The following is an 11,984-nucleotide window of genomic DNA, read 5'->3' as shown; positions in this document are numbered from 1 at the left end:
TGCTGGTGGGAATGCTGTCTAGTTCAACCTTTATGGAAAGCGATATGGAGATTCCTCCCAAAACTGGAAATCGAGCTCCCATACGATCCAGCTATACCACTCCTAGGAATATACCCTAGGAACACAAAAATACAATACAAAAACCCCTTCCTTACACCTATATTCATTGCAGCTCTATTTACCATAGCAAGACTCTGGAAACAACCAAGATGCCCTTCAACAGACGAATGGCTAAAGAAACTGTGGTACATATACACAATGGAATATTATGCAGCTGTCAGGAGAGATGAAGTCATGAAATTTTCCTATACATGGATGTACATGGAATCTATTATGCTGAGTGAAATAAGTCAGAGAGAGAGAGAAAAACGCAGAATGGTCTCACTCATCTATGGGTTTTAAGAAAAATGAAAGACACCCTTGTAATAATAATTTTCAGACACAAAAGAGAACTTCCAGCTCTTCTCAGGAAGCTCACCACAAAGAGTGATGAGTTTAGTTAGAGAAATAACTACATTTTGAACTGTCCTAATATTGAGAATGTATGAGGGAAATGTAGAGCCTGTTTAGGGTACAGGCGGGGGTTGGCGGGGGAGGAGGGAGATTTGGGACTTGGGTGATGGGAATGTTGCACTGGTGATGGGTGGTGTTCCTTTTATGACTGAAACCCAAACACAATCATGTATGTAATCAAGGTGTTTAAATAAAAAAAAATTAAAAAAAAAAAAAAAGAAATGAAAGGAGAAATACTAAAAAAAAAAAAAAATGATTGAATAAGCAAAGTGAGACAACTCTGATGGTAAAAAGTGATTGCAAAACTGAAGAGTGGGGTTTGAAAGTCTTTTAAGGGCTACTGCTACCCAGCAGTGTAGAATTTGTTGAAGCACAATAGCATATTATAAAATAATTGGTTTCATGTCTAGATTTCATAAATTGAGACCTGCAATTTATGAATTGAATTTATGAAACTCAATTCCTGAATGGAGCTCTGAGTTGAGTTTAGTGCAACTACAGGGACTGGAAAGGGCCATTTGATCCAGAGTTGCTGAACACAACCACGTCTCATATGGAATAGAATCATCTCTAACATGATTCAGTTTGTTTTAAGCCTTTTCCTTTTCTTGGCTTTGAGCTCTGTGACCTCGAGACCATAGAGACGGCATTTTAGGATTGAAAACCTGGTCTGGCCTGCAGCGGGCTCTGCCTTTGCTGTGGAGCCAACCAGCAAGGCTAAGCAATTGCTGGCAAGTCCTCAGCTCTTGCATTTTTGGTAAGGGGGGTAAGATGGGGAGCCACAGTCTGCCTTGCCAAGCTGGTTAGGGCTCCACAAGCAGATTCTGCACAAATGTCAGGATCGCCCTCCCTCTCCTACTTAGGCTATTTCTAAGGATGAGCAGCTGTGCAGAGAATTGGTTCTTTTGCGAGCAGAATCCTTCCATGAGACTAATTGTTTTTATAATAGGACTTTCACAGGAAGAGGGGGATGAAAGAGCCTTCTCTCATAAAAGTAAATGGATTCTCTGTTCAGAATGCACATCTTCTACCCAGCAGGTACCAGCGTGCAGATGGTGTTTTTTACATTCCCAACTGGGTGTTTTATGAAGGAGGAAGAGGGTCTCACTGTCCTCTCCTCTCCCTGCTATGGATACTGACACTATGCTGCCCTTGTTCATTGAGATCTACGGGAAAGATCTATTCCCAGTGGAGATCAAAAAGACACTGATTCTCAAGGTACTGGCAGGAAGAGGGCAGTAGGTAAGGAAAAGTGCTAGTTGAATCCTTATTCAGAAATCTCACTGCTCACTTCCCCAATCAGTTAACTGTGTCCACATTAAAATCTGCCTAGTTTTACTGGGAACCAAAATCTGACCTTAAAAGACATATTAAAAAGTGTTGAGTCAGTTGAGTCTGTCCCTTCTCATCCACAAAATAATAACTTCCGTAGAAATCCTACTAGGTAAGATATATGCTTAAATATCCCTGGCCAAAAACAGGCATGCAACCACCCCAGATTGCAAGAGAGTCACTTTATTTTTTGAAATTTGGGGCTATACAATTTCTCTGTTATTCCAGAGCTCTGTATAAGGTAAAAATGTACCTTATGATCACTTGACATTAATAGATTGTAAAATGATTACCATGGTAAGTTTAGTTAATAAGGATCTCGTAGTCAAAAATATTTTTTCATATGAGGATTTTTATAATGAACTATTTTAGCAACTTTCAGTCATCATGTTGTCTGAACATTTTATTTCTAGTACTTACCCCAAAATGTTATCCTGTTAGATTATCTTCATTTAAACACAGTCTGACCAACTCCCCACCTCTTGGGACCAGAAACCTAAAAGTTTTTGATGTCTGGTTTATTAGAGTGCATATTTAAGTGAGATAATATATATATTTTAGGTAGAGGTGGTTTGTTACACTGCATTTCACTTAACATAATCACTCAAGGGGCCAGAACAATAGCACAGTGGTAGAGTTTGCCTTGCACGCAGCTGATCCAGGATGGATGATGGTTCAAATCCCAGCATTCCATATGGTCCCCCAAGTCTACCAGGAGGGATATTTGAACACAGAGCCAGGAGTAACCCCTGAGCGTCACTAGGTGTGGCCCCAAAATCAAACCAAACCAAACCAAATTAAACCAAAACAAAACAAAACAAAAAAACTCCACAAAACATTATAACTCAAGGATCAAGTTCAATCTATATTGTTGCTACTGGCAGGGATTTTTTTCTTTTCAAAAATATATCACTAATATGGTGATCTATTTTTAAAATTTATTTTTCTTTTCATTTTCGTGGTACTTCTGTGAATATCCATGCAATTAGTTGTGGTGCTGAGGATCACACTGGCATACCAGGTAACACAGTGGCTGGTGCCAGGGATCAAACTCTTGTCCTCAGGTATGCAAGACAGATACTTTGTCACTAAGTTTCATCCACAGGCTCCTTCTTTACTTATTATATGGGGAATAAAATTCAGTGACTGTGTGTGTCTCTCTGTGTGTTCATTTTTATTATATCTTCACTGTGTCTTGGCTGTTGTGTTGTGCTGTAATGAACATAACTGTGCAGTTAACTATTTGCTGTTATGATTTCATTTTCTTCAGGTATGTACCCAGAAGTACAATTATGGAATCAAGTGGTAAATTCTATTTATTGCTATCAAAGAACTTCCATATAGTTCTCTTTACAAATATAAAGCCTCCAATTTATATTCTACAATAATGCAAGGGTCCCCTTTCTTGCACATCTTTGTCATTTGTTACTTCTAGTGTTTTTTCACCAAGGGGTGAATTTTCCCAAGTAGTGCTTGGGGGGGGGGATTGAATGATTGATATTTCAGCCATCTAAGACTAGGTTGTTCAATTTGTGGGCCCTGCAGTATTCAAGATCACCACTTTGGCCACCCTGGCAGAGATCAGGGGGCCACTTGGTATTTGGAGGAGGTATAGGGGGTGGTGTGAGGAGTCGGGAACATTATGGTGCTGAGATTCAAAATAAGATTTGGCACTTGCAAAACTGAGCAACTCACACCACTTAGCTGTTTCCCCCATTCCTTTTTTCTTATCTTTTTGAGATAATCAAAGAGATGTGAAATGATATCTCACTGTGGTTTTGATTTTCATTTTTCTTTTGGTTAATATTGTTGATTACCTTTTCAAACGCCTGTTGGCCATAGAATGTCTTCTTTGAAAAAATATCTATTATGGTCCTATGATCATGTTAAAATTGGACTATTATGGGGCCAGAGTGATAGCACAGCCGTAGGGCATTTGCCTTGCACGTGGCTGACCTAGGACGGACCTTGATTTAATCCCCCCCTCAGCATCCCATAAGGTCCCCCTAGCCAGTGATTTCTGAGCGTATAGCCAGGAGTAACCCTTGATCATCACAGGGTGCGGTCTCCCAGAATTGGATTATTATTAATGAGTTATGATTTCATTATTTTAGATAATAGCCCTCATTTCTTTCTTTCTTTCTTTCTTTCGTTCTTTCTTTCTTTCTTTCTTTCTTTCTTTCTTTCTTTCTTTCTTTCTTTCTGTCTTTCTTTCTTTCTTTCTTTCTTTCTTTCTTTCTTTCTTTCTTTCTTTCTTTCTTTCTTTCTTTCTTTCTTTCTTTCTTTCTTTCTTTCTTTTCTTGCTCTCTCACACACACACAAATGTTTTCCTTCATTCCTTAGGCTGCCTCTTTTACTTTTTTTTGATTATTTCTTTTGTTGTGTAGAAGTTTGATGTATTTTCACTTGTTTATTTTTACATTTGTTGCTGTGCTTTAGGTGTTATGGCTAAATAATAATTGGCAGGACTTAGGTCAAGGAGTTTATTTCTGGGATGAAGAGGTAGTACATAGGTAAGAGCACTTGCCTTGCTGTGTGATTTGAATCCCAGCACCATTTTTTCTTTCTTTTTTTTTAAATATCTTTATTTAAACACCTTGATTACAAATATGATTGTAGTTGGGTTTCAGTCACGTAAAGAACACCCCCCTTCACCAGTGTAGCACTCCCATCACCAGTGTCCCAAATCTCCCTCCTCTCCACCTGCACTCGAGACAGGCTTTCTACTTCCCTCATTCATTCACATTGTTATGATAGTTCTCAGTGTATTTATTTCTCTAACTGCACTCATCACTCTTTGTGGTGAGCTTCGTGTTGTGAGCTGGACCTTCCAGCCCTCCTCTCTTTTGTCTCTGGGAATTATTGTAAAAATGTAGCACCATTTTTCATTCCATGAGAAGCTCCAGTAGTAGCCTCTGAGCACAGGGTGTGGCTCAAAAAATAAATAAAAGCTTACTTGCTGTTATTTTATTCCCTAGTGGTATTAAGGTTTGGTTTCTTATTTAAGAAACCGTTTATTCCCAATAAAGAATAATATTTTTTATTCCTTTCTGTCTGTTCCTTGGCCATACTCAGCGATATTCAGGAATCACTCCTGGCTTTGGGCTCAGCAGTTACTCTGGGTGCTGTTCAAGGGACCATAAGAGATGGAACCTGGATCAGCCGCATGTAGGGCAAATGCCTTATCTGCTATACTATCTCTCTAGCTACTCTTCATTACATTTTGAATTAGCTTTGTGAGATAAGATTGCAGTCTACTTTAATTCTATTATATGTGCTTATTTAATTCTCTAAGCATAATTTGTTGGACAGAGAAATTTCCCTAGGGAATATTCTTGACTCCCTTGTCAAATATTGAGTATATATGAGTGGATTTATTTCTGGGTTCTCAATTCTGTTCAGTTGGAGTATGTGCCTGTTTTTATGCCACACCAAGCTGATTAATTACTAGATATTTGAAATATATTTTGAAATTAATTGCAATATGATGCTTCTAGTTTTATCTATTTTCTATTCAGGATCTTTTTTATTCCATATAGATTTCAGAATTTTTTCCACTTCTGTAAAAAATTCAACTAGCCCCCTGAGAGGATTCATTGAATCTATAGATGGCTTTGGATCTGTGGGCATTTTAGCCATGTCTATACAACAGGCCCTCGATGGTGAACATATGGCAACGCGTGACAGCGGTGGCACGAGAAGGCCTTGCAGCTGGCACTCGGGAAGGTCCACAATTAAGGTTTACATCGGCGTGGCTGGAGGCAAGTGTGCTGGTGCCTGCCTTGCAGCTCACCTGGCAACAGGGCCGGACTGGCCATTAGGAGGATGTGCTGGCACTTTGAGGAAATTCTTTGGTTTTGTGCGGCAATTTAGGCACTCGGGCTCAAAAATGTTAGCTATCACTGAGTCCTAGGCTATCTTTCTATTTATTAATGTTTTCTTCATTTTTTCATTTATTCATATCTCTGTCTTATAGTTTCAGTGAACCTATCTCACAGTTAGATTTATTCCATAGAATTTTACTGTTCTCGATGCTATTACTAAATAAAATTGTTTTTTATCAGATAATTTGTTGTTGGGATAGGACCAACAAATTCTTAAAAGTCTTATTGCTGTATCTGCCACCAAAATTGTAATTCTATACTCAGGAAAGAAGGAAGAATGGATATTGCATACTCAAAGATATTTGCCACAGTTCCTCCTCCTACCAGCTGGAGAATATTTGGCCATTTCTTAAACTATTCCTTTTACATAAAGCTTTGTTTTCAGTGAAATAAAGTATCTCTGGAATTTTGGATACAAACCTATAATTATTTATACCTAGAGATAAGAAATTTTTTAAGTTTTACAGTATTTTCTATTTTCCTCAGGATTCAATTATCCAGAACCTTCTGTCACAAGTTAAAGTCCCTTGACAGTTTCTATTTGGCTGGAGTAGATTCTATCTCCTAGTTAGAAGAAGCAAGGCCAGCTTCATGGTCCCTGAGCATTGCTGGGTCTGACTCTGGTGCCTACCAAGCACTGCTGGAGTGGTCCCCCAAGCTCCCTGAACCCAACTTAGGAGGCTCTGTCCTGCCACCAACATCATTGTCTTTGGAATCAGACTTCCACTTGAAACTTTTCCAGTTATTAACTCGATGTATTTAGGGCTTTTTTTTTTTTTTTGAGTAAAAAAATTTTAATTCTGTCAAGTAAATGAACAAGGAAATGGGAAACCTGTTACACCAGCCCCTCATACTGCAGAAAAGAACAAAATCCTGCAACACCACATGGCAGCTCAAAAGAGACACTACCAAATGCTAGGACAATATTTCAAAATTTATGTTTGAATTTTGTTTTTATTCCCTCCCACACCCTTTTCATCACAGAAACAAGGAGGGAAGGGAGTTGCTTGCACTCAGTGCTGAAGTTTGCACATCTGTAGCTGTGGTGCTCATATGCTTGCTTAGAACCCTTGCAGTTGATGCAGTTTTGGCTGTAGTGCTCGCACCATGCTCACCACAGGTGAGCCTTGGTTCTGGTATTCTTAGTTTGGGTTCTTAACAGGGTTATACCTCATTACTCTATTCCTCAAGGCCTGGCACTTGTATTGGTTTAAGTCATTACATCTGTGGTCGTTTGTGACAGTTTCAAAAGAAAATATATACCTCCCTCAGTGTTTAAAGAACTCAGAAAGGACTTCTGATAATAAAACATTAATAGAGCCAGGAGAAACCCCTGAGTACTGCTGGATGTGACCCCAAAACAAAAAAACAAAACAAACATAAAAAGCCAAAAAACATTAATACCATTTATCTGGTCCTTAATGATACAGGTATACTAAGTTGTGCTATAAACAGAAATATGAATATAATTAACAAAAAAGTAATGAGAAATTAAGAGAAAGCTACAAGTAATTCTTCTACATAAAAACTAAAAAGGTGGGGCCGGAGGGTGTCGTGGAGCGGTAAGGCATCTGCCTTGCCAGCGCTAGCCTAGGACTCTGCTGTTTGATCCCCCAGCGTCCCATATGGTTTCCCCAAGCCAGGAGCAATTTCTGAACACATAGCCAGGAGTAATCCGAGTGTCACCGAGTGTGGGCCCAAAAACAAAAACAAAAAAACTAAAAAGGTGGGCAAGAGCGATAGAGAGTACAATGGGTAGGGAATTTGCCTTGTATGCAGCAGACCCAAGTTTGATCCCTGGCATCCTATTTGGTACCCCAAGCCTCCAGGAGTAATTACTGAGCATTGCCAGGTGTGGCCTAAAATTAAATCAACACAAAAAACTCTAAAAAGTTATGAGTCTTATGAAAACATTTCATCTTGGGGTGATTTCTAAGGCAGTACCATGAGTTTCCATAGAAACAGAAGTGTCTGTCTCAAAAGACAGAGCAGTAAGAGAACCAGAATCTTCCATTTCCAAGTTCGATGGTTTTCCCTGTTCATAATCCAGGTTTGAATCATCTTTCATTTGAGTATCTTGCTCCTCCAATTCGAAAGATTTATCTGAGGTGGGAATTACAACTTCTTCAGCTTCATTTTCATGCAAAAAACTACAAATCATATTGGGTCTATAGGAGAAGTTATTTTCCTTGATTTGGAGCCATTCCGTGGCTTCTTCTCCTTCCTTCTTTTCTGTCAGAAGAGTTCTTGTCATGCTGACACTGACGGTAGTAATTTATATTAGATAGTGGTGGAATAATGAGAACAATTAGAATCTTAAATTATTCCAGCAAGAATTTTCTAATAGAAAAAATAACTTTTGTAATAGAAAAACATCCTCTGCTTTAATCATCTCTTTGTTCTTTCAACATATATTTTCCCCTTGGTATGTAAATCGTTCATCCTGGCCTCCCACTCCATTTGGTCAAAATATTCTTTTCGGTCATTTCTAGTTCAGCTGCTCAGAACATGCTGATTTATGGTGTTTTGAGAAAGAGAGATGAGGTAGCAGAGGGAGATGCCAAATGTAAAGAAAGACACTTGCAGTTCAGCAGAATGGTCTTAACTATGGTGCCATCTTTGTGCTGTCTAGAGGTGATATGATACAGGCAGTGATCTCAGACAGTATAATTAAAATATCAGACACAAATCCAGACAGGCTGGATGGTTGCTTTGAAGACACTATATTTATTATATGAAAATAAAATCCTCAACTTTTTCAAATTGACTGTACTTAGCTAGGAAAATGCTGAACACAGATGATGACTTAGAACAACTTTCTGATAAGCTTTGTGCAAATGACATTGTTCCACCATGCAATTCAAAGGTAGGGAGGGCGGAGGATCTCTCTTGCCTTAACTTCAGAAACCTCATATTCATTGTTTCTTTTCTTCTGACCATACTTGAACTCATATGCCTCTTTGCCCTTTCCTTCTCTTCATCTGCCTCTTGTTTCTGTCCACAAATCACATTGTAACTTTCCATAGAAAGTTATACACTGCTTTTAAAAGTTTTCCTGTCTTGGGGCTGAAATAATAGCACAGCAGTAGGGCTTTGCCTTGCACACAGCCAATCCAGGATGGACCTTGGTTTGATCCCCAGCATCTCATGGTCCCCCGAGTCCGGAGCAATTTCTGAGCACATAGCCAGGAGTAACCCCTGAATGTCACTGGGTGCAACCCCTCCCCCCACAATTTTTTCCCTGTCTTTCTCTTTGACCTAGTTGAAAATGCCATAGATCTGGCTTTTGTAAACTGTCTGAACTTGCATACATTATTTTTCCTTTCTGCAACCAATTGCTCGTGTTGAGAATTTTAAAACATCTGTTCTTTGTGGTCTCCATGAAGGTACTATGGAATGTAAGTCTCTCCCTCTTCCAAACTAAAAAGGGTGCAGTATGCTTGAACAGTGTAAAAGGCAACAGCCTTGAACTTGAGGGCACCCCCAGATTTGTCCTTCGCTCTCTGAGGACCCACCAATGAGAATTTAATTTCTTCCTTTTTGCTTATTTTTATTTTATTCTAGCTCTCTGCTCCAGACATTAGCATGGTATTAATGATTTAATTTATAATAGTATAAATAGGTTCTTTATTGGAGTGGAGAAAACGCATTCATTCACACACATACACACACACCCCATCTCCCCTCACTCCTACTTTGCAGAGGGGAAAGTTGCTCTCTGTATAGTGACAGGTATGACAAAGACGTCTCAAATGGGACTTTATGGTTCAGCATGTGCACTGACCAACCATGGTTAGCTGGACATTATATATACGTGAATTGAGAATTAGCTCTTTAGGTTATGCTGGTAGACTCTCAAACGTCCTTCTAAGGCAGATTTACCTTAACCAGGCTTCCCTGACTGTCACCTGATTCAGCAGAATCTTTCTATTGAAAAGGGGACAGATTTTTATGTGGTTGGTTTTGATAATGATCAGAATTAAATCACAGGGAGAGATTTTAATAGACTCTGCTTATAGCATCTGAAACTGGAATATAGCCTCAAACAACTGTGTGCTCACATACCAGATTTTTATTATCAGATTCTTTTGGGTGTTGTATTTGAGAAGCACAGTCCTGTGAATTGTGATTACAATAAGCCATGTGAATAAGTAATATACATGAATATTTTATTAATGAACTAATAAATGATGAAATAAAACATGCTGGATATCGGTGGTTTAATTAATCTTGTTTGAGGGAGGCTTAACAAAGAAAATGTTTTCTGTGGGAAGGAGCTTCTTGCAGTTTATTTTTAAAGTTGTACCCCTCTTCCAAATCCACCTCCATTGTTATTTGCTTTTGCACTTCTCTACAAGGAAGGAATGTTTATACTCCCATCAGCTTATTCTTTTTAGCTGTCCATGTGTTGTTTTACTTTACTTGCTGTAAACGTTTCACAAAATAGTTCATGCACTACAACTTTCCATATGTGTTCTGATGCCACTTAATAATAGAGCTGTGCAATACTATTATAAAAATTGTGAGTGTATGCCATTTGCCAGTTGTGTGATCTATAGGGAAGTTTCTTATTATCTTTGTCCCTATTTTATCATAAAATGGTGATAACAACAGCTTCATATATTTAAGAGTAATGAATTCTGGGTATACGTATTTAGCATAAGGCCTGGTTCATTAAGTGCTTATTAATGTCAGCTATCTGTTTGAACACTTATTAGCATATAAATATTTATGAGTGGATAGATAACTTGAAGGGGGTTTATTTGGGGACCAAAGGTAGAGTGGTAAAATGAAGGATAGTCATGTTCAGCAGTATTTTATTAAAGCAAAGTAAAAGTGATAAAGCAAGAATAATTTCAACTGGTACATGATGTTTCTTTTTTTTTTTTTTTGCTTTTTGGGCTACACCAGGTGATGCTCAGGTGTTTAGAAATTGCTCCTGGTTTGGGGAACACTGGGTGATTGAATCGCATCTATCCTAGGTTAGCACATGCAAGATAAACGTCCTACCACTTGTGCCACTGCTCCGGCCCATGGTACATGATGTTTCAAGTTCTATATACAATAATGGATGTTTTCCAGAAAAATCTGGTGCATTTGCAAGCACATAAGTGTGCAACTCAACTTGATAAAAAAAATTTGACCCAGGGCCGGAGAGATAAAACAGCAGTAGGGCATTTGCCTTGCATGCAGAAGGACAGTGGTTTGAACCCTGGCATCCCATATGGTTTCCCAGCCTGCCAGGGGGTGATTTCTGAGTGGAGAGCCAGGAGTAGCACCTGAGCACTGCTGGGTGTGACCCAAAAACAAAAACAAACAAACAAACAAAAAATTTGACTTATGGGTTAGATTATAAGGCTCATTGTTAAATTCACACATACTAGTGGCTCTGTCTGTAGACAGTGCACCTCTAGTGGGCACGTTGGGAAGTTGGATCATTGAAAAATAGCTCACCAAAGGAAGGTTAAATTAATGTCCTATTTCATTTGACTTAAGTTTTATATAGAAAAATGAGAGTTTTACACTTTTCTGTGATTTTTAAGACAACACCCAACATAGATTTATTTGTTCAGTATCTTTTGATAATGATATAGGAATTGTTTATTTTACTAGAAAAAAATGATCTATTTTTTTAAAAGAGCTGGATCCAACATGCATCCCCTTTATCTTTTTTGCCATTTAAGGTTTTCCTAAGCTACTTCTAGGGCATTGAGAATTGTCTTTTTAAAAATCTTTTGTCTTTTGGGTTCACACCTTTGTGGTGTTCAGGGCTTACTCCTAGCTCTGTGTTCAAGGATCACTCCTGGTAGTACTAAGGAGATTATATCCAGTGCCAGGGATAAAACTAGAGTTGGCAGCATGCAAGGCAAGCATTTTAACATCTATACTATCTGATCACTTTCTTTTTGTGGAAGGGTTTTTGGGCTCTACCCAATTGTGCTCTGGAATTGTTAATGATTCTGCTCAGCAGTAACCTCTGGAAATGCTTTGGGAATCATATGAAATGCCAGAGAGGTTGAACCAGGGTTTTTTTTTTTTTAACATGCTAGACAACACCTTACTCCTTACTATCACTCGTGTCTGAAGACTTTCTTTAATTTTCTGGGACAAAGCTTGAATCTGTACTCACCAGGAAGCTAACTGGTTCCCTAGGAATCAGTGATTTAACTTGCCCTTCCTGGATAGCACAAAGTAGTTCTTTATTGAAGGGGCACATCTGGCTGTGCTAAGGGCTTGCTACTTGTGAGCTATGGT

The 11,984-nt window shown here is 38.7% G+C and overlaps 1 protein-coding gene across 1 annotated transcript; it reads right to left on the bottom strand.

Annotated features, from left to right (window-relative positions):
• Nucleotides 1-7,544: 7,544 nt before the first annotated feature.
• On the bottom strand, nt 7,545-7,983 carry LOC126016299 (general transcription factor 3C polypeptide 6-like). The gene has a single exon (XM_049778869.1). The coding sequence runs from the start codon at nt 7,981-7,983 to the stop codon at nt 7,645-7,647; it is 339 nt and encodes a 112-aa protein (XP_049634826.1). The 3' UTR covers nt 7,545-7,644.
• Between the last annotated feature and the right edge of the window lie 4,001 nt (nt 7,984-11,984).

This window comes from Suncus etruscus, chromosome 8 (genome assembly GCF_024139225.1).
Source record: "Suncus etruscus isolate mSunEtr1 chromosome 8, mSunEtr1.pri.cur, whole genome shotgun sequence".
Classification (NCBI taxonomy): domain Eukaryota; kingdom Metazoa; phylum Chordata; class Mammalia; order Eulipotyphla; family Soricidae; genus Suncus; species Suncus etruscus.
This window is presented reverse-complemented; position numbering and strand designations above follow the sequence as displayed.

Bases quoted from the DNA above. Each gene is read 5' to 3' on its own strand.
- LOC126016299 (XM_049778869.1), bottom strand. From the start codon at position 7,983: ATGACAAGAACTCTTCTGACAGAAAAGAAGGAAGGAGAAGAAGCCACG.